Genomic DNA, 18,941 nt, shown 5'->3' with positions numbered 1-18,941 from the left:
AAGCTCAGGGCTAGATAAAAAGCTTGAGTGAGTTAGAATGAGAGCCTTGGGGAAAGCCACTGCTACTCCGATTAGGAAACAGAAATCGAGTGCTGGGATTTTCCAGTCCCTGTGTACAGGTCCTGTCACAGTGGGTGCAACAAGCCAGCCAAATGTCTATTCACTTCACTGGAGCAAAGGATTCTTCCTGTGGGCTGTGCCAGAACATTCCATCCAGGTTGTGACAAAACAGGAAAATCATCGGGCAGGACCTTCCATTTCGCCAGCAGTGCACTCGAGCCAACGGATTTTCCTACAGTGTGGGGGTGCCCAAATTGGGAAAGCTGATTGGCCGGTGCCGGGTCAGCGAATTCCACTGCTGGTGTGGGGGGGGGGGGGGGGGGGGGGGGTGCCGCACCAGAAAACGGGTGCGGCGGGTCAGAGAATGCCGCCCATTATGTTGCTTGACTGCTGAGTATTATTGCTTCGGCACAAAGTCTAAACGTTGGAAAGATTAAAAATGATAAATATATTAAATATTCACAATGAGAAAAAAATTGTCATGTGAGAGTACCTTTAAGAAATGGGTGTTTAAGAAATGGTGTTTATACAAATAGCTGTAGTGGATGTACCTTTAAGAAATAGGTGTTTATCAGTGATGCCAGAGTGTGGGTGGAGCTGGGCTGTCTGTCTGCTTTACTTTTGTTTTAGGCTGTTTGCTACAGGGTGTGTTTTAGTTTTGTTTTGAGAGCTGGATAGCTGCAGGCAAAACAAGGAGCTGCATAAGGATCTCTCTCTACAAACTAAAGACTGTCTCCAGATCAATTGGGTGATTTCAAAGTGCTGACTGCGCTCAGTAGTGAATTTAAACCTGATCTCTGTGTTAAAAAGGGTCTTTTGTCTAATGGATGTTAATAAGGAAAGATTAAGGTTTACTTATAGAATATTGTATCTGTGGGAAGGATTGGTGTTGATAGTTGTTAAGGTGTTTACTGTGGGTTTATAAAGTGTTAACTGGTTTCATAAATAAACATTGTTTTAATTTAAAAGTACTTTATATGTCTGTTGCATCACACCTGCAGAGTATGCCCATGTGTTTCCCCATGACCACAATCTATTCAAAGTTGTGGGTCAGGTGAACTCCATGATACACTTTGGGGTTCTCTAAACCCTGGCCCATAACACTCTGTAAAAACTGTAAAATACCAACAAAAATATTCAACAATACAAATCAACAATAATCATAATAATTGCTTATTCTAACAAGTAGGCTTCAATGAAATTACTGTGAAAAGCCCCTAGTCATCACATTCTGGTGCCTGTTCAGGGAAGCCGGTACGGGAATTGAACCCGCGTTGCTGGTCTTGTTCTGCATTACGAACGAGCTGGTTAGCCCACTGTGCTAAACCAGCCGCTGATGACCCCCCACAAGTGCCTCATGATCCAAGGTCTACAACTTGCCAAGAACCAGTAGGCAGTGGTCGTGAGTGCTGACACCCCAACACTTCATGCCAGTGATGAGCCCAAAGAAGGCTTCCATTCCACCCTGGACATCGTACTCTCAATATTCCTATGGAAGGTAAGTTCATCCACCTTGGGAACGTAACTGCCAGGGTTGGAAAGGACTCCCAACTATAGAAAGGAACCATTGAAAAGGAAAGAGTTGGGACTTGCAACTCCAATGGGGTTCTCCTGCTCACAACATCAGCTTGTCATCATTAACACACTGTTCCACCAAAAAGACAAGTTCAAGTCTTCCTGGAGATATCCACGATCAAAGCACTGGCACATGATCGACTGCGTCATCATCGATCCTGATGCCCTCATCACCAGAGTGCTGACCAGTGCAGACGATTGCTGGACAGACCACCGGCTCATCAGCTGTTCTATGTCCATCAAATTCTACCAGAATCAGTGAACGATGAAGAAACAGCCCAGATAAAAGATCTATTTTCAGCTGGAGTCTCATAGCTAACTTGGCGACAGCCAGAGCCACAAAATGCCCACAGCGCCTGACCCACCTTAAAAGCCACCATAGCCAACATCTGCGAGGAGCTGCTTGAGCTCTTGCCCAGGAGACACCAAGATTGATTTGACAAGAACGATCAGGAGATCCAGGATCTTCTTCACGGCAAGCGCAAGGCTTTCCTGAACTGAGAGCTCCACCAAAACGCAAGTGATAGAAAACAAGCCTATAAGCAACTGAAGGCCGAGGTGCACCAAAGAACCTGCGACATAAAGAACAGATGGTGGAAAGAGCGCAGGATACTCAGCAACTTGCCGACAACCATGATGTGCGCAGCTTTTTCAGCACAATCAAAAACAGCTAGGGTCCGAGGAAGGAGGGACCCACTGAAACCCGTGCTCAAGGATGCTGCAAAGATATCTGTTAAGGCCCCAGCTATTTTGTCCCTCGCTTTCCTCAGTAACCTGGGATAGATCCCATCCGGACCTGGGGACTTGTCCACCTTAATGCCTTTTAGAATACCCAAAACTTCCCCCTTCCTTATGTCGACTTGACCTAGAGTAATCAAACATCTATCCTTAACCTCAACATCCGTCATGTCCCTCTCCTTGGTGAATACCTATGCAAAGTACTCATTAAGAATCTCACCCATTTCCTCTGACTCCACGCATAAATTCCCTCTTTTGTCTTTAATGGGCCAATCCTTTCTCCAGTTACCCTCTTGCTCCTTATATACGAATAAAAGGCTTTGGGATTTTCCTTAAACTTGTTAGCCAAAGATATTTCATGACCCCTTTTAGCCTTCTTTATTGCGCGTTTGAGATTTGTCCTACTTTCCCGATATTCCTCCAAAGCTTGATCAGTTTTGAGTCGCCTCGATCTTATGTATGCTTCCTTTTTCATCTTAGCTAGTCTCACAATTCCACCCGTCATCCATGGTTCCATAATCTTGCCATTTCTATCCCTCATTTTCACAGGGACGTGTCTGTTATGCACTCTAATCAACCTTTCCTTAAAAGACTCCCACATTTCAAATGTGGATTTACCCTTAAATAGCTGCTCCCAATCCATATTCCCTAGCTCCTGCCGAATTTTGTTATACTTGGCCTTTCCCCAATTTAGCACTCTTCCTTTAGAACCACTCTCGTTTTTTTCCATGAGTATTCTAAAACTTAGGGAATTGTGATCGCTATTCCCAAAGTAATCACTGACTGGCCGGGATCATTCCCCAGTACCAGGTCCGAGTTGGACTATTTACATACTGCTCTAAACAAACTCTCCTGGATGCTCTTTAAAAATTCTGCTCCATCTACGCCTCCAACACTGCATGAGTCCCATTCAATGTTGGGGAAGTTAAAATCTCCCATCACGACCACCCTATTGCTCCTACATTTTTCTATAATATGTCTACATATTTGTACCTCTACTTCACGCTTTCCTTTTGGAGACCTGTAGTAAAGTCCCAACAATGTCACTGCACCCTTCCTATTTCTTAGCTCTATCCATAGTGCCTCAGTGCTCGAATCCTCCATAGTGCCTCTTTAATCACAGCTGTGATATTATCTCTGACCAGTAATGCAACTCCTCCACCCATTTTATCTCCCTCTCTATCCCTCCTGAAGCATCTATACCCTGGGATATTTAGTTGCCAATCTTGCCCTTCCCTCAACCAAGTCTCAGTAATACCAATAACATCATATTCCCAGGTACTAATCCAAGCCCTAAATTCATCTGCCTTACCTGCTACACTTCTCGCATTAAAACAAATGCACCTCAGACCACCTGTCCCTTTGCGTTCATCATCTCTTCCCTGTCTACACTTCCCCTTAGTCACAATGCGTTTATTATCTAGTACCTTACTGGCTTTAGTTGCTGCCTCTTTACTGACCTCTAACTTCCTAATCTGGTTCCCATCCCCCTGCCACATTAGTTTAAAACCTCCCTAATAGTGTTAGCAAAAGCACCCTCTAGGACATTGGTTGCAGTTCTGCCCACACCATCCGATTTATAATGGTCCCACTGCCCCAAGAACTGGTTCCAATGTCCCAAAGATCTGACCCCTCCCTCCTGCACCATCTCTCAAGCCACGTATTCATTCTGACTATTCTTGAATTTCTACTGTGACAATACCCGTGGCACTGGTAGCAATCCTGAGATTACTACCTTTGAGGTCCTACTTTTTAACTTATCTCCTAACTCCCTAAATTCTGATTGTAGGACCTCATTCCATTTTTTACCTATATCGTTTGTGCCTATATGCACCACGACAACTGGCTGTTCACCCTGCCCCTTCAGTATGCCCTGCAGCCTATCTGAGACATCCCTGAGCCGAGCACCCGGGAGGCAACATACCATTCGGGAGTCTCTTTATCGACCACAGAAACGCCTGTCTACTCCCCTTATGATTGAATCCCCTATGACTATAGCCCTGACAGTCTTTTTCCAGCCCTTCTGTGCAGCAGAGCCAGCCACGGTGCCATGAGCCTGGCTACTACTGCCTTCCCCTGGTGAGTCATCTCCCCCAACAGTATCCAAAATGGTATACCTGTTTTGGAGAGAGATGACCGCAGGGGACACCTGCACTGCCTTCCTGCTCTTTCTCTGCCTTTTGGTCACCCATTCCCTGTCTCCCTCACCAATCCTAATCTGCGGTGTGACCAACTCACTGAACGTGCTATCCATGACCTCCTCAGCATTGCGGATGCTCCAAAGTGAGTCCATCCGCAGCGCCAGAGCCGTCATGCGGTCTAACAGGAGCTGTAGCTGGATACACTTCCCGCACATGAAGGAGTCAGGGGCATCGGCCGCATCCCTGAACTCCCACATTGAGCACGAGGAGCATAACACGGGTCTGGGATCTCCGGCCATTTTTACACTTTATCTTAATTGATTACAAATATATCAAATAATGAATAAGTGAAAGGAAGAAATAATTTACTTACCAATCACAATACTTACCAACACACAAAGAGCTAAATTTCTCCCAGCTATTGCTAATTGGAGCACTTTCCTTACCAGTCAATCAGGTCTCTGCTTTGCTGTGATGTCACTGTTCAAATGTATCCCCAAAGACCCTGTGGCCGTTGTTTAAGCAGCGAAGCAGCTCCGCCCACTCCAACAGCTGAATTCTCGCCGAAAGGACTCGAATCCGCATAACAGCTAGTTTAAATACTCACCGCTCGACTCTGCAGCTCCGCCCACTCCAACAGCTGGATTCCCGCCGAAAAGACTCGAACCCGAGACGCAGCTAGTTTAATTACTCACTGCTCGACTCTGCAGCTCAATTGTTTCTCCAGCACCCAGATGTATATTATACCTCTCCAGTTTTTCCTTCCCAGAAACAAGTGCCGACTTGGGTGTTAAAAATAATATTGCTCACTGTACAGAGTTGCTGTTGTTGAGCTAGTGCACAATATCCTACCAGTTTTGTTTTCTTTTGTTCTCTTCTCTTCCATGTACATATATTTTATTCTGTGTACATAACTGTCAATATACTTTGTTCAAAAACCCAATAAAAAGCATTTATTAAAAAAAGGTAAGAAAGAGTATGATGGATTACAGAACCAAGGTGGTTGATGTAGTTAAGATGTAAATCAGTCTTGACAGAATTGAATGGTGAAGCATGCTTGAGGGGTTGAATGGCCTATGTTTCTTTCCAACAACATCCTCACTTCACTGGCCAAGAAATGTAACTACTCCATCGCATGACCAATGAGTTTGCAATTGTTTTGACTGTAACTAGATCTTTCTTTGTGCAACCTCAGCGAAGGCGCAAAATGTACCTTTAACTGATCATATTCCTTCCAAATTTTAGCAGCAGCCCTTTGAAAACAAATGCAGCCCTTTAAAAGTAAAGTCCAAAACCAGAGAAGTCATTAATGGGAAGTCAGCAACATGCAACAAATTTACAGCTCAGGGATGGGTGGGGTGGGATGGTGGTGTTAAAGCAGGGCAAGAGGCCAGTCAGCTCCTTGTGTCCATGCTGGCTCTCTACAACCATCTCACCTAGATGAATTATGCTGCATTAATTATTACAAATGACCACCTGAACCTGTATTTCATATGAAGATATTTTTCTGAGCTACAAAGCACAGCAACCCTTGGTAACTCAATATAAATATTTAGGGCTGGATCCAACCCATTGAAGCCACCTGACACCGTCAGGGAGCAGAGCTCCGGCCTTCGTTTATCTTGGAGTATATTGTTTCTAATAGAAAAATGCCTTTGTTCCAAGGACGTGGCTGTCACTAGCTGGGTCAACATATATTGCCCATTCCTAATTTTCCTTGCCAAGGTGGGGCTGAGCTGCCTACTTGAATCACTACAATCCATATGGTTCAGGAAGATCCATATTGCTTTTAGGAAGGGTCTTCTAAATTTTGACCCAGAGTAAAGTGTGATTCACCGATCTGGGTTCTGTTAGCAAGCAGCAAAGCTCATTCAGCACTTTCGCTGGACTATGGTGTAAGCACTGAAACCTTCTTTCTTTAATGACAGCATGTTCAATGAGTGCAGATTCACTGGATATGTCACAGCTTGACCCTTCCCCATGTAAGTACAATTGAATTGAAAGTTATTCAGTTTTTTTGGGAGGCGCCATTATGTTCCAACATTGTGGGTCTGAACGACTAGCATTGATTCTTGTCATAGTTCGGTTTGGTTAGCCCATCAAATGGAGGCCAGGCCAATGATAAGACATAAAATTCTGCAAGTCCCTGGATCAACTCGATTGATACTGAGTTGGCTGATTTTAGCTGGAGCTGAATACTCTGGGCACGATCTACCGACCATGTTGTGCCCAAAAGGCGGTGCGGCCGGTAGATGCTGGGAAATCCTTTTTGTGGGGTCGGTCTGGTTTGTCATTCCTCGCGAGATCTAATGCGATCTCGTGTGACAGTGTGATCTAATCCCACTGATTGTGGGTGGGACCACTATTTTAAAAATTTGTCTCACTCTAATATTCGCTCCCCTGATTTATCTGAGGCATTTGGGATCTAACCCCTTCACCTCGTAGACTTAGGCCACGCACCGTTCAGTGCTGGTCCCCCAAACTGCACTTGTGGAGGTCTCCCAGGGAATCAGAGGCCCCCAGGTGTTTACCCTCTGGGCAAGGTGATATCCAGGCACTGCTGGTGCCACCTGGGCACCTTTGCAGTGCCAGCCTGGCATGCTTGCACTGCCAGCCTGGCACCCTGGTAGTACCACCTGGGTGGAAGGGTGGCACAGCTAAGGTGCCCAGGTAGCACTGCCAGAGGCACTGCCAGGCTGACCTTTTTCCCATGCCAGAGATCGGGCCCAAGTGTGTGAAGTGGGGTGCAGGGGAGCACGAGGACACTATTATAGCTGAGCTTGGGCTTTGGGTGGTCTGGTGGTCACATCGGGAGTGGGTCAAGAGATAGGGACAGCATTTGAAAATGGCGTCCCGATCGTCTGTGAAGTTACGGCGAGCAGAACTCCTCAATTAGGAAATGGGACTAAGTGCTACCTTCGGAAGTCTGAGGCCCCGAATTGAAACAGAGTCCCATAGATTGCATGGTGTTTCCTGGCGCTGTGAGCCCGGGAAACATCCAGCTAAATGCGCTCATCACAGGGCCCAATTTGGTTACATTGTGCCCCCTCTGAATCATGAGAGTTTGGAAGAGTAAAATCCCTTTGTGAAAGGAGGGAGAATTTGGTGGAGAAAAGCCCCTTTACAATTCGGAGTGCTTTGAAGATTACATTTCAATGGGTGACTTTGAGGGGAGAGGTTCCTTTAGTGGGAGAGTTATACAAGGTGAAAAAGAAATATCATTAAAAATTATACAAACATTGTCACCTTTCGCTTTTACATTCAACCATGGTCCCACGAGTAGACTTGCCTGCTTCCCTTGTGCTGCCTTGTTTTACAGGTGTAAAAGATTCCAAAACCTTTTCAGTTTTAAAATTGCAAATAATTGGGTTGTTAATGAGTTTAAATTCCAGTTAAGTGCATTTATTACTTCCATTGATGTATAATGTGAGCATTGAGACCTCTTTTTTTCCTTAATAGCTCCATGTCAAATGGCGAATCCAAAGTTTACAGCTTCACCAGTCCGTAAGTAATGTTATAGTTACAGAGAGACATTTTAGTGTGTTTCACAAAAACCATTGGAAGTATTTTAATCTTTGTGATCCAACAGTCGGTGGGGAAATGGCCCCACAGCAACACCCCAAAAAAGCCTTCTCACAGGTAATTAGGGATGGACAACAAAATGTGGTCTTGCCAGCAACATCCATACCCATTAAAACATATTTAAAAAGCAATGATCAGCTAATCTGTTTTGATTAAAGGATAAAAGAAAATTTCTGCGGATGCTGAAATCTGGAACCAAAGAGAAAATGCTGGAAAATCTCAGCAGGTCTAGCAGCATCTATAGGGAGAGAAAGAGCTAACGTTTCGAGTCCACATGACCCTTTATCAAAAGCATTCTACAAAGGGTCATCTGAACTTGAAACATTAGCACATTTATCTCCCTAGATGCTGCCAGACCTACTGAGATTTTCCAACATTTTCTCTTTGATTAAAGGATAAATGGTGGCTAGGATATTAGGGAGAACTCACATGTTTTTTTTCAGAATAATGCCCTCAGATCTTTTATGTCGACCTGCGAGAGTTGACAAAGCCTCAATTTGTAATCCGCGAGAAAGTGTCTCCAGCGGTGCCCTGGAGTTTTTCATTTATAAAAAAATTAATTAATGGAGTTTGTGTAGCACTGGCTAGGCCAGCATTTATTGCCCATTCCTAATCCCTAATTGCCCTTGATAAGTGGTGGGGTGTTGCCTTCAGGAACTGCTGCAGGTACACACAAAATGACATTAAAGCAGTTGGCTACAACCGGGCGGCTTGCTATTGCTATGGATATTGAATCACACGTAGGCCAGACCAAATAAGGATGACAGATTTCCCTTCCCTAAAGAATAACTAGATGGGTTTTTACCACAATCAACAATGGTTTCATGATCATAATTAGACTTTTACTTCCAGATGTTTTATTGAATTATCAGTCGAGGTAGGATTTGAACCCAGGTCCCCGAGTATTACCTGGGCCTTTGGTCTAGAGACTACCTCTAAGCCACCACTTCAACATCAGTCTAGATTATGTCAAGGTTGAAGTGGAATTCGAATTTCGAATCTTCTGCCTCAGAAGCAAAAGAGTGCTATTAACTGTGGCACAATTGAAACAAAGGGTGAGTAAAGGTGTGGCGTTATTACGATCCCAGACCAAACCCCAACTAGGATACTGTACAGAAACCCCAATATTTGATTTTAATTTTGCAAGACTGTTGGGAAAGTACATCTCGCTCCAGGAGTGATTTCACGCAAAGTAGGGATATGAGATATTAAAATAAACTTACTAACAAAGTGTTAAAATGTCTTTAACATCCATAACATAGGGAGGTGGTGGCATGGTGGTATTGTCACTGGACTAGTAAACCAGAGATCCATGTAAAGCTCTGTGGACCCAGGTTCAAATCCCGCCACTGCAGCTGGTGATATTTGAACTAAATAAAAATCTGGAATGAAAAGTCTAATGATGACCATGAAACCATTGCCAATTGTCATTTAAAAAAATCATCTAGTTCACTAATTTCCTTTAGGGAAAGAAATCTGCTGTCCTTACCTGGTCTGGCCTACATGTGGCCAGCAATGTGGTTAACTCTTAACTGCCCCCTCAAGGGCAATTATGAATTGACAACAAATTCTGGCACAGCCTGCAATGCCCACGTCCCATGAACGAATAAAAAAAATACGTTTTTAAAAAATCACACAAGAAAATGGCTTACGCCTTAACAATGATAATCAATAAAGTATTTATAAACACTCAAACAACAAAACCATCTTGGATTAACATCCACATTTAAGTACAGTTAGTAGACCCAGACATACTTGCTGTAGAGATGTTCTTTGAGACTGTTTTAAGAGATAGGTGTGAATACCGACAGGACAATGCAGGATCTCCAGTCTTCGGAATCCGTTTTCATGGTTTGACTTCCTGGAACCAAGTGAACAATCTCTGCTTCTCTGTGAATATGCCTGGTACTCTTGCTCCTCCCATTAGTTGCTAACTTACTAACTGAACACAAAGGTCTCTAATTAAATACCCCACAGAGAACCCTCTTAATCCGAACAAAAATCCATTATCCGAAGCCTTTACTGTGCTTTAATTGCACCTCTAGTTCCCAAAAAATCTTAGCTGTCTTGCAAACCAGATTTAAAAAAACACTACAGTAGCATCATACACACACTAACCCCAGGTTTGAACCCTTACTGCACCAATTAAATATAGTACAATATATCTGAAATTCCTACATTCGTCACAGCATAAAGAAGGTGCAGCAGAAAATGTTAAAATAATTTATTAATGAGTGCTCCTTAACTTTCAGTTGGAACCACTGAGATCACCACTTTCTCAGTTTTGGAGTCAAGACAAAAAACTGGTTTCATTTGAGTGCTATGTTCTTTGTAGCCCCTCTCAAGGTGTTAAAAGCTTGAATATTGCTGAAAAGTAAGACACGTTGCTGAAACCTTTTGGCTTGCACTCATCAGGACAAATGCTATAAAGCCAAATTTCAAATGATCTCAGCAATTTTTTATTGCAGAGGAAATAGGATGCTGATTGATTGGCAAGCTGACCCTGATTGGCCAAGGCGTTGCCATGGAGAACATTATGGGAGCCATAGGCTACCAAAACCTCCGGGTAATTATAAGAAACGTAAGGCTTGAACATATTCCTTTTTTCTGTAGAGAACGGGTGTTTGCATATGAGTACATGCCACTTCTAGCAAGCATAAATAAACCAATTTACAAGGTTGATTGTTCATCTTAAATTGGATGTTAGTGTAGCTACCAGTACTCTCAGGATTGGTTAGCAAGTGTTGCCCAACCACAAAATCACATCTAACAGTAGATGATTTGTTTTAATTTTTGCAAGCTGTTTGATGTGATTCTGATGGAGTTCTGCTTTTCACTTTGTTATGTGGCCCAAGTCCTGTTAATCATTGTATGATTCATGAATTGTGAGTGGAGTTGCAATTCATTCTTTAATCACTGCCCCACCAGAAAGAAGATCTCCGACATCTTGCAAAACTCGTCGGTCCAAGAAAAACAAGCGTTGCCGTGCATCCACGCCACGGAAGCAGCTGAAAGCATGTGGCCCATGTAAGTTATAGTTCAGTCTGTAGATGTAGCAGTTTACCAAATGTCATTGGGTCACTTGGTGCAAAGTAAGTGGGGGCTGTTCATCATGTAACCTTTTATATAATTACAGAAGGATATATTTATAAAACCATTGATCCCTTATGCTTTTTTAAATCACCCACAACGTCTGCCATTTTCAGAGACAAGTATATAAACAATCCCAGGTTTCTTTGTTCCTGAATCATCTGAAAATTGTACCATTTAATTCATATTGCTTCAACTTTTTTTTGTTACTCACTTCACACTTAAATTTAATAGAATCATAAAATCCCTATAGTGCAGAAGGAGGCCATTCAGTCCATCAAGTCTACGCCAACCCATGGAAAGAGCACCTCCCCATAAACCTACCTAACCTATTGGACACTTAAGGGGCAATTTAGCATGGCCTATCCACTGAACCTGCATGTCTTTGGACTGTGGGAGGAAACCGGAGCACCCGGAGGAAATCTACGCAGACGTGGGGAGAATATGCAAACTCCGCACAGGCAGTCACGAGAGGCTGGAATTGAACCCGGGTCCCTAGCTCTGTCATGCAGCAGTGCTAACCACTGTGACACCGTGTCACCCTCCATCTTCCAGGAGTCTTTCTATGCTCTTCACTGCTTATCACATTTCTGAACTTAGTGTCATCTCCAAAATTATGCCTTGCATATCCAAACCCAGATCATCAATTTCTGTTGAAACTCAGCAGTTGTGACATCGTCATCGAGTGTAGCCATAGCATACTTCCTGTCAGTTTGCAAAGGAACTGTTCACCTTTGCTCTCTGCTTTTTATTTCTTTAGTCCCTACTGCTGCCACTGTTTTAATCCCATGGCCTTCAGTTTCTCTAAGAAGTCTATGATGTGAATGAATCCAAGAGCAACAGAGACCGGACAGGAATAAACCATATGGCCCTGCGAGTCTGCTCCATCATTCAATATGATACTAAGTGATCTTAGACTTCAGCTCTACTTTTCTCCTGCTCTACATATCCCCTGATACCCTGAGAGAGCAAAAACCTATCTCAGCCTGAAATAGATTCAATCATAGAGCATCCACAAATCTCTGGAACAGAGAATTCCAAAGAATCACAATCCTTTGAAGAAATTTCTCCTCACCACACTCCTAAATGACCGGCCACATATCCTGAGATTGTGTCCTCGTGTTTTAGATTCCCTCCTGAGTAGAAATAATCACTGTCTACCCTGCCAAACCTCTTTTGAATCTCATATGTTTTAATGAGATCACCTCTTGTTCTTTTGAACTCAAAAGAATATAGGCCCAATTTACTCAACCTCTCAAAATAAAACAACCCTGCCATCTGCTGAACCTTTACTCTAATGCCTCCTAATGCAATCTGATCCTTCCTTAAAATGAAGACCAAAATTGCACGCGGTATTGCACGGCAAATGCTAAAGGGAAGCTTGAAACAGCTGCCAGAAATATTTTGCAATTTGTGTATTATGAAGAGGTTTTCTAAAATCAAGCTAAGTAACTCTCAGATCAATTGTGATTTTATATTAAGGTTAAACATTTATTAACATAGGAATTAGGGACAGAAGAAGGCAATTCAGCCTTTCAAGTCTGATTTAAAAAAAGAAAATAACAAGAACACCTTTACACAGCTTGTAGCATAAAATATTTCCAAAAAGATGTTGCTTTAAATAAACTAAGAACTAAACCCCCTTTTGATAGCTACAGTCCTTGTAGATTTTCAAATCTATAAAATTCCAGTAACTTTACCACACAATGCGCCACTGCCCTAGGGTGTTCTCTGACAGCAAACTGGTGTTCACAAGTTTGGCTTCATCCACACTTTGTCTTGTTTGAGATCTCACTAGCCACCCCACACCAACACAGTCTTCAATGTTTCCTTAAACCTGCTTTTCCCTTTCTTATTTTACACTCTATTGTTTTTTACAATTCTTTAAAAGTGCAAGCCGGTTAGATTACGGAAGAGCCTGAAACCGGATCTGCACCAGGGCGGCAAGCGATTTCCAATCTGACCAGCCCGCTCCCGTTAGCGTGTGCTATGGGTGGCACGGTATGGGCAGCACAGTAGCTCCAGAGTCCCAGGTTCGATTCCCGCTTGGATAACTGTCTGTGCGGAGTCTGCACGTTCTCCCCATGTCTGCGTGGGTTTCCTCCGGGTGCTCCGGTTCCCTCCCACAAGTCCCGAAAGACGTGCTGTTAGGTGAATTGGATATTCTCAATTCTCCCTCTGTGTACCCGAACAGGCGCCGGAATGTGGCGATTAGGGGCATTGCACAGTAACTTCATTGCATTGTTCATGTAAGCCCACAATAAAGATTATTATTATTTTAAAAAAGGAAGGACTCTGCAATCGCAGCAACCTGGCATTTGCTGCCATCTTGGAGAAATCTGCAGCTGTGAAGTGCTCTTGCAACTAACAATGCCTATTCCCTATTTGCAGTAGCATTAGGTTGTGCAGCCAGAGGCCGCCATAGTCAATGGGAGTCAATGGACGATACACGCATCACAGTGGGAAATGTTAGTGGTCAGGCTTCTGGGGCACAATCTGCTGAGCACCACACAGCTGATGGTGGACATCATATGGAGGCAGGAAGCCCCAGGTGAGACAGAGCTGGAGGTCTGCTGGATCCCAGTAACCAGCTGGGTCCCAGTCTGATGCTGAGCCGATGGAAGAGGTCATACCAGAACTGATGGAGATGTTAGGATGCAGCCATGACACTCAGAGGGAGATGTCAGCGACACTCCAGCAGCCCCATAGTCAATTGGAGGAGACCCAGAGGCTACAGACGCAGGATATGTCACCGGCAATATGTGGCACCAAGGCCAATATTGCTCGGGTGGCGACCACAGTGGAGTAGCTGGTGCATGACGTGGCACCATTAGTCAAAGGCATTGCACAGTCAGTGATGACCATGGCTGAGTGTCTCGACAGGATGGGGAATATCATCGAGTACCAGGCTGACCTTGATGAGGTTCTGCGGGACATGTCCCGCTCTCAGATGGGAATGGCCGAAGTGCTGTGGAGCTTGTCCCAGTTGCAAGTAGGCATTGCCAAGGTGTTGCAGAGCATGTCCCAATCACTGAGGAGCATGGGCGAGGATGTCGACACCATGGTGCAGACCATGGGAAACGACCAAGTCTGGCAGAGCCAGATGATGAAGGAGAAGTTGAAGCCGAGCTCGAACCAGCTGCCCCTCCGCCCCAAGGTGAATCCCAGGGCCCTATGGCCTCTGAGCGGGATGAGGGGGTGCTGGGTGCCAACCCAGACCTGTCCCATAGAGGGACTTCCACCCCTCTGGTGAGGCTGCATCCACAGCTAGGACGTGGGACAGGGCGGCACAGCTGTGCATATACCGCCATCAAATCAGCTGGGGCCCTCAGGCCCAGAGTCCCCAGAGGACGCACACCGAGGGCCACAGTACATCGTAAGCAACTAGCTGTCTCCATCTCAGAGGTGCATCCTGAGGAGACACGTAAACATAGTGATCTAGCTAGTAGGCAAACCACATTGAGGATCACTGACAGCACCGGGGGAGGGGGGAATGGGGTGGTAGAGGGTGAGGGCAAGGTGGTAGTGGGAGATGGGGGAGGGTGGCACCATCGGGGGACTGGAGAATTGTAACACACAATAAACACCCTTGAACACAACCAGTATGAAGCCTCTGTCACGTTCTTCTGCAATGCGGGCCGACCTCCGAACCCTTGGCCCATCTCTCCAGGCATTTCCACCCCCTCCCCGGGCACATCGCGTACAGGTGATGGGTGTGATTGAGCACTCAGCAGACAGGCAGGGGTCAGACTATGGCATAGATTGAGGAGCACTGGCGCTCAGCTCTCTGTGGGTTATCATCAACCCCCTGCCCTTGACAGTGACTCTCTGACGGTGCCAATACAGTCCCAGCACCCTGGAGTGATGTGATACAGAAGCTGGGAGGGTAGGAAATAGGAGTGGGAGTGATGGACTAGGCCATGTCCAGAATGAATCGTGCAGAAAGGAGGGCCTTCCTGGCCTTCCGAGCTTGCCGGATCCTCACTGCTGCTACCTTTCCTGCAGCCCCTCTGGCTGGTCCTCCGGTTCCTCCTTGTCTTCGTCTTCCAGCCATTGCTGGTCCGGCACCACCTCATCATCTTCGTCCTCGCCCTCATCCTCCTCCTCACCTTCCTCCTTGGTGGCCACATGTTCCTCATCACCAACCTCCAGCTTGTCACCCTACTGCTGTGCGAGGTTGTGGAGGGCACAGCAGACCACCACAAAGCGAGTAACCCTCCAGCTGGTTTACTGGAGAGGACCACCGGAGTGGTTAAGGCATTGGAATCACATCCTGAGGAGTTTGATGCACCGCTTAATCACAGCCTGGATGGCCACATGGGCCTCATTGAACCGGATCTCTACTTCGGTCTCCATACTGGCTTGGTTAAAAAGACAAAGAGTAGCGGTGGAAGGGTGTTTTTTTTAGAAAGGGGATCTGTAGCTAGTGGTGTTCTGCAGGGATCAGTGCTGGGACCTCTGTGGTTTGTAGTGTATATAAATAATCTAGAAGAAAATGTGGGTGGTCTGATTAATAAGTTTTCAGATGACATGAAGACTGGCTAAGTTGCTGATAGTGTTGAAGATTATCAGAGGATACAACAGGATATAGATAGATTGAAGACTTGGGCACAGAGATGGCAGATGGAGATTAATCCGGACAAATGCGATGTATGTATTTTGGAGGATCAAATCTAGGAATGTATGACACTATAAATGGCAGAACCCTTAGCAACATTAACATACAGAGGGATCTGGACGTGCAGGCCCACAGTTCTCAAAAGGTGGCAACGTAGGTGGCCAATGTGATTAAGAAGGAATATGGCATGCTTGCATTCATCAGCCAGAGCATTGAGTACAAGAGTTGGGAAATCATGTTGCAGCTATATAAAACCCTGGTTAGGCTGCATTTGGAGTATTGCGTACAGTTCTGGTCACCGCATTATCAGAAGGACGTGGACGTCTGGCCACCAGAGCTGCCAGTAGCACCACTAGGGCAAGTTCTGGTCCAAAACCCTTGCCACAGCATTCCATATCTGTAAAGCATTGTGAGAGGGGGTTAGACTGACAAACAGTGGTTGCTCCCACCCTGGGACCCTCTAATGCATCATTGTTCCCCCCTCTGCCCACCCCCCCCACCCCCACTCGGAAAGCCCTGCCCATACACACCCGGCCACAGCGGGCCAAGAATCACTGAACCCCAGACCCTGTAGCTCGGACACCCTCTCAATGCCACCTGCACCAGGTGCTGGTCCCCTCCCAGTGGCACTCACCCACCCTCCGGCCTTGGACAAGTCCCTGGAGCTGTGTCCCATCCCCTGGGTATTTGAATGTTGGCTGCTGCATGTGTTACATAGATACATAGAATATACGGTGCAGAAGGAGGCCATTCGGCCCATCGTGTCTGCACCAACCCACTTAAGCTGTTGATGTTGGCTCCCACAGTGTTCAGGCATCAAGGTTTAATTGGGATTCTGGGCATAGAAAAGAAAAGGAAATAAAAGAAAATACATAATAGGGCAACACAAGGTATACAATGTAACTACATAAGCACCGGCATCAGATGACGCATACAGGGTGGAGTGTTAATGAAGTCCGTCTATAAGAGGATCGTTTAGGAGTCTGGTGACAGTGGGAAGAAGATGTTTTCAAGTCTGTTCGTGCGTGTTCTCAGACTTCTTTATCTCCTGCCAGATGGAAGAAGTTGGAAGAGTGAGTTAGCCGGGTGGGAGGGGTCTTAAATTATTTTACACAAACTCTGAGATCCAGCCATTGATTTCCAGACTTAATTTCAAATAATGTCTCACAAACTGTATTATGATCTCTTAGAAAGACTTCAGATATATTTCTGGTCCCTCACAATCAGCTCTCAGTGACTTTCCTGAACCTCTAACTTCAGGCTTCTTGGAAATTTCTCTTTATTTTTTAGTTTCCTTAACTCGCAATTCTTCATGTTCCCGGCACAGGTTTTCTTAACCACTACTTCATGGTGAGACATTTCTGCCAGCAAAGCTGAGAGAGATGTTTCCTCTCCTGCTTCCTCTCACCAACTGCAATGAATTCAGTTAACACAAACCTAAAAACATTGGGCTGGATTCTCCGCCGGCGGGAAGCTCCGTTTTGCTGGCAGCCCGGGGGATTCCCGGCAGTGTGAGGCTGCCCCACAATGGGAAACCCCATTGACCAGCCGGCGAAATGGAGCATCCCAGTGGCGTGCTGAACCCGAAATCTGGCACGGCGGGATGGAGAATCCAACCCCTTACTACCCTAATAGTGCAGGTGGTTACTAAGAAACGACTTTTACCTTTTCCGAACTGTTAGTTACTTATCAAGCCATAATCTCTCAAAGCACAATAGAAACACAGTTTGAACTAACGAAACGGCCAACACACCTTTATCTAACATGAATCGAACTAGAGTTTTGCTCTTCTTACATGGAAGTACTAAATTAAACCCACTTAATCTATATCTTGTTTCTAATATTTAATGAGACAAACATAGGTACCGTAAAATTACCTCTGATTTCCTGACAGAAAGTGCAGTGGGGTACTTCAAAATTAAATCAGATGAAGGTGGACGTTTAAAAAAAATACTGACGGGCAATATAAAGGAAAATCCAAGTTTATTTTATAAGTACCGCATATTAAAGGATAAAGGGTAACCAGGGAAAAAGTAGAGCCCATTAGAGACCAAATTGGCAATTTGTGTGTGGTGGTGAAAGATGTAGATAAGATATTAAATTAATATTTTGCATCAGTTTTCACTTTGGAGAAGGACGATATTGGTATAGAAAACAGGGAGGGGAACTATTATATAATTGAACAGATTAACATTGAGAAGGGGAAGGTGTTAACAGTTTTAGTGGCTTAGAAGTGGATAAAGTGGGTAAATTCCCAGGCCCGGATGAGATGCATCCTAGACTGCTTTGCAGGAACTCTGGTACTAATTTTCAAATCATCTCTGGCAACAGGAGAGGTGCCAGAGGACTGAAAGACTAGGGAGGCGGTGGCATCGAGCTATAGTGGTATTGCCGCTGGACCGGTAAACCAGAGACCTGGGTTCGAATCCCACCACGGCAGGTGATGGAATTTAAACTCAATAAAATATCTGCAATTAAAAGTCTAATGATAACCATGAAACCATTGATGATTGTTGTAAAAACCCATCTGGAGCACTAATGTCCTTTAGGGAAGGAAGTGTGCTGTCCTTACCTGGTCTGTCCTACATGTGACTCCAGATCTACAGCAATGTGGTTGACTCTTAAATGTCCTCTGAAATGGCCTAGCAAACAACTCAGTTGTATTTAACCTCTATGAAAACACAAAAAAGGAATGAAACTAGATGGACCACCGGCATCAAACAAAGCACCGGAAACGACAACGGCAAACCCAGCTCTGTTGACCCTGCAAAGTCCTCCTTACTAACATCTGGGGGCTTATGCTCAAGTTGGGAGAGCTGCCTCACAGACCAGTTAAGTAACAGCCTGACATAGGAATACTCACAGAATAATACCTTACAAATAAATGTCCCAGACACCTCTATCATCATCCCTTGGTATATCCTGCCACACCGGCAGGACAGACCCAGTAGAGGTCACGACAACACAATGGTACACAGCCAGGAGGGAGTTGTCCTGGGATTCCTCAACATGAAGTCTCATGGCTTCAGGGTAAACGTGGGCAAGGAAACCTCCTGCTGATTGCCAGGCCACCATCAGCTGATTAATCAATATTCCCCCATGTTGAACATCACTTAGTGGAAGCACTGAGGGTGGCA

General features: G+C 45.1%; 1 protein-coding gene across 5 annotated transcripts in view; it reads left to right on the top strand.

Annotated features, from left to right (window-relative positions):
* LOC119966630 overlaps positions 1 to 18,941 on the top strand; it is a 360,402-nt gene that overhangs the window by 290,726 nt on the left and 50,735 nt on the right. For 4 of the 5 annotated variants that reach the window (XM_038798649.1, XM_038798647.1, XM_038798645.1 and 1 more), the window contains 3 exons: positions 6,443 to 6,496; positions 7,974 to 8,018; positions 11,025 to 11,123. In XM_038798649.1, coding sequence (XP_038654577.1) covers positions 6,443 to 6,496; positions 7,974 to 8,018; positions 11,025 to 11,123 — 198 coding nt within the window. The remainder of the gene's footprint in view (positions 1 to 6,442; positions 6,497 to 7,973; positions 8,019 to 11,024; positions 11,124 to 18,941) is intronic. The other variant, XM_038798646.1, reaches the window with a different exon arrangement.

The sequence above is a fragment of the Scyliorhinus canicula genome, chromosome 5 (assembly GCF_902713615.1).
Source record: "Scyliorhinus canicula chromosome 5, sScyCan1.1, whole genome shotgun sequence".
Lineage (NCBI taxonomy): Eukaryota > Metazoa > Chordata > Chondrichthyes > Carcharhiniformes > Scyliorhinidae > Scyliorhinus > Scyliorhinus canicula.
Note: the sequence above shows the minus strand (reverse complement) of the source record. Positions and strands in the feature narration are given on the sequence as shown.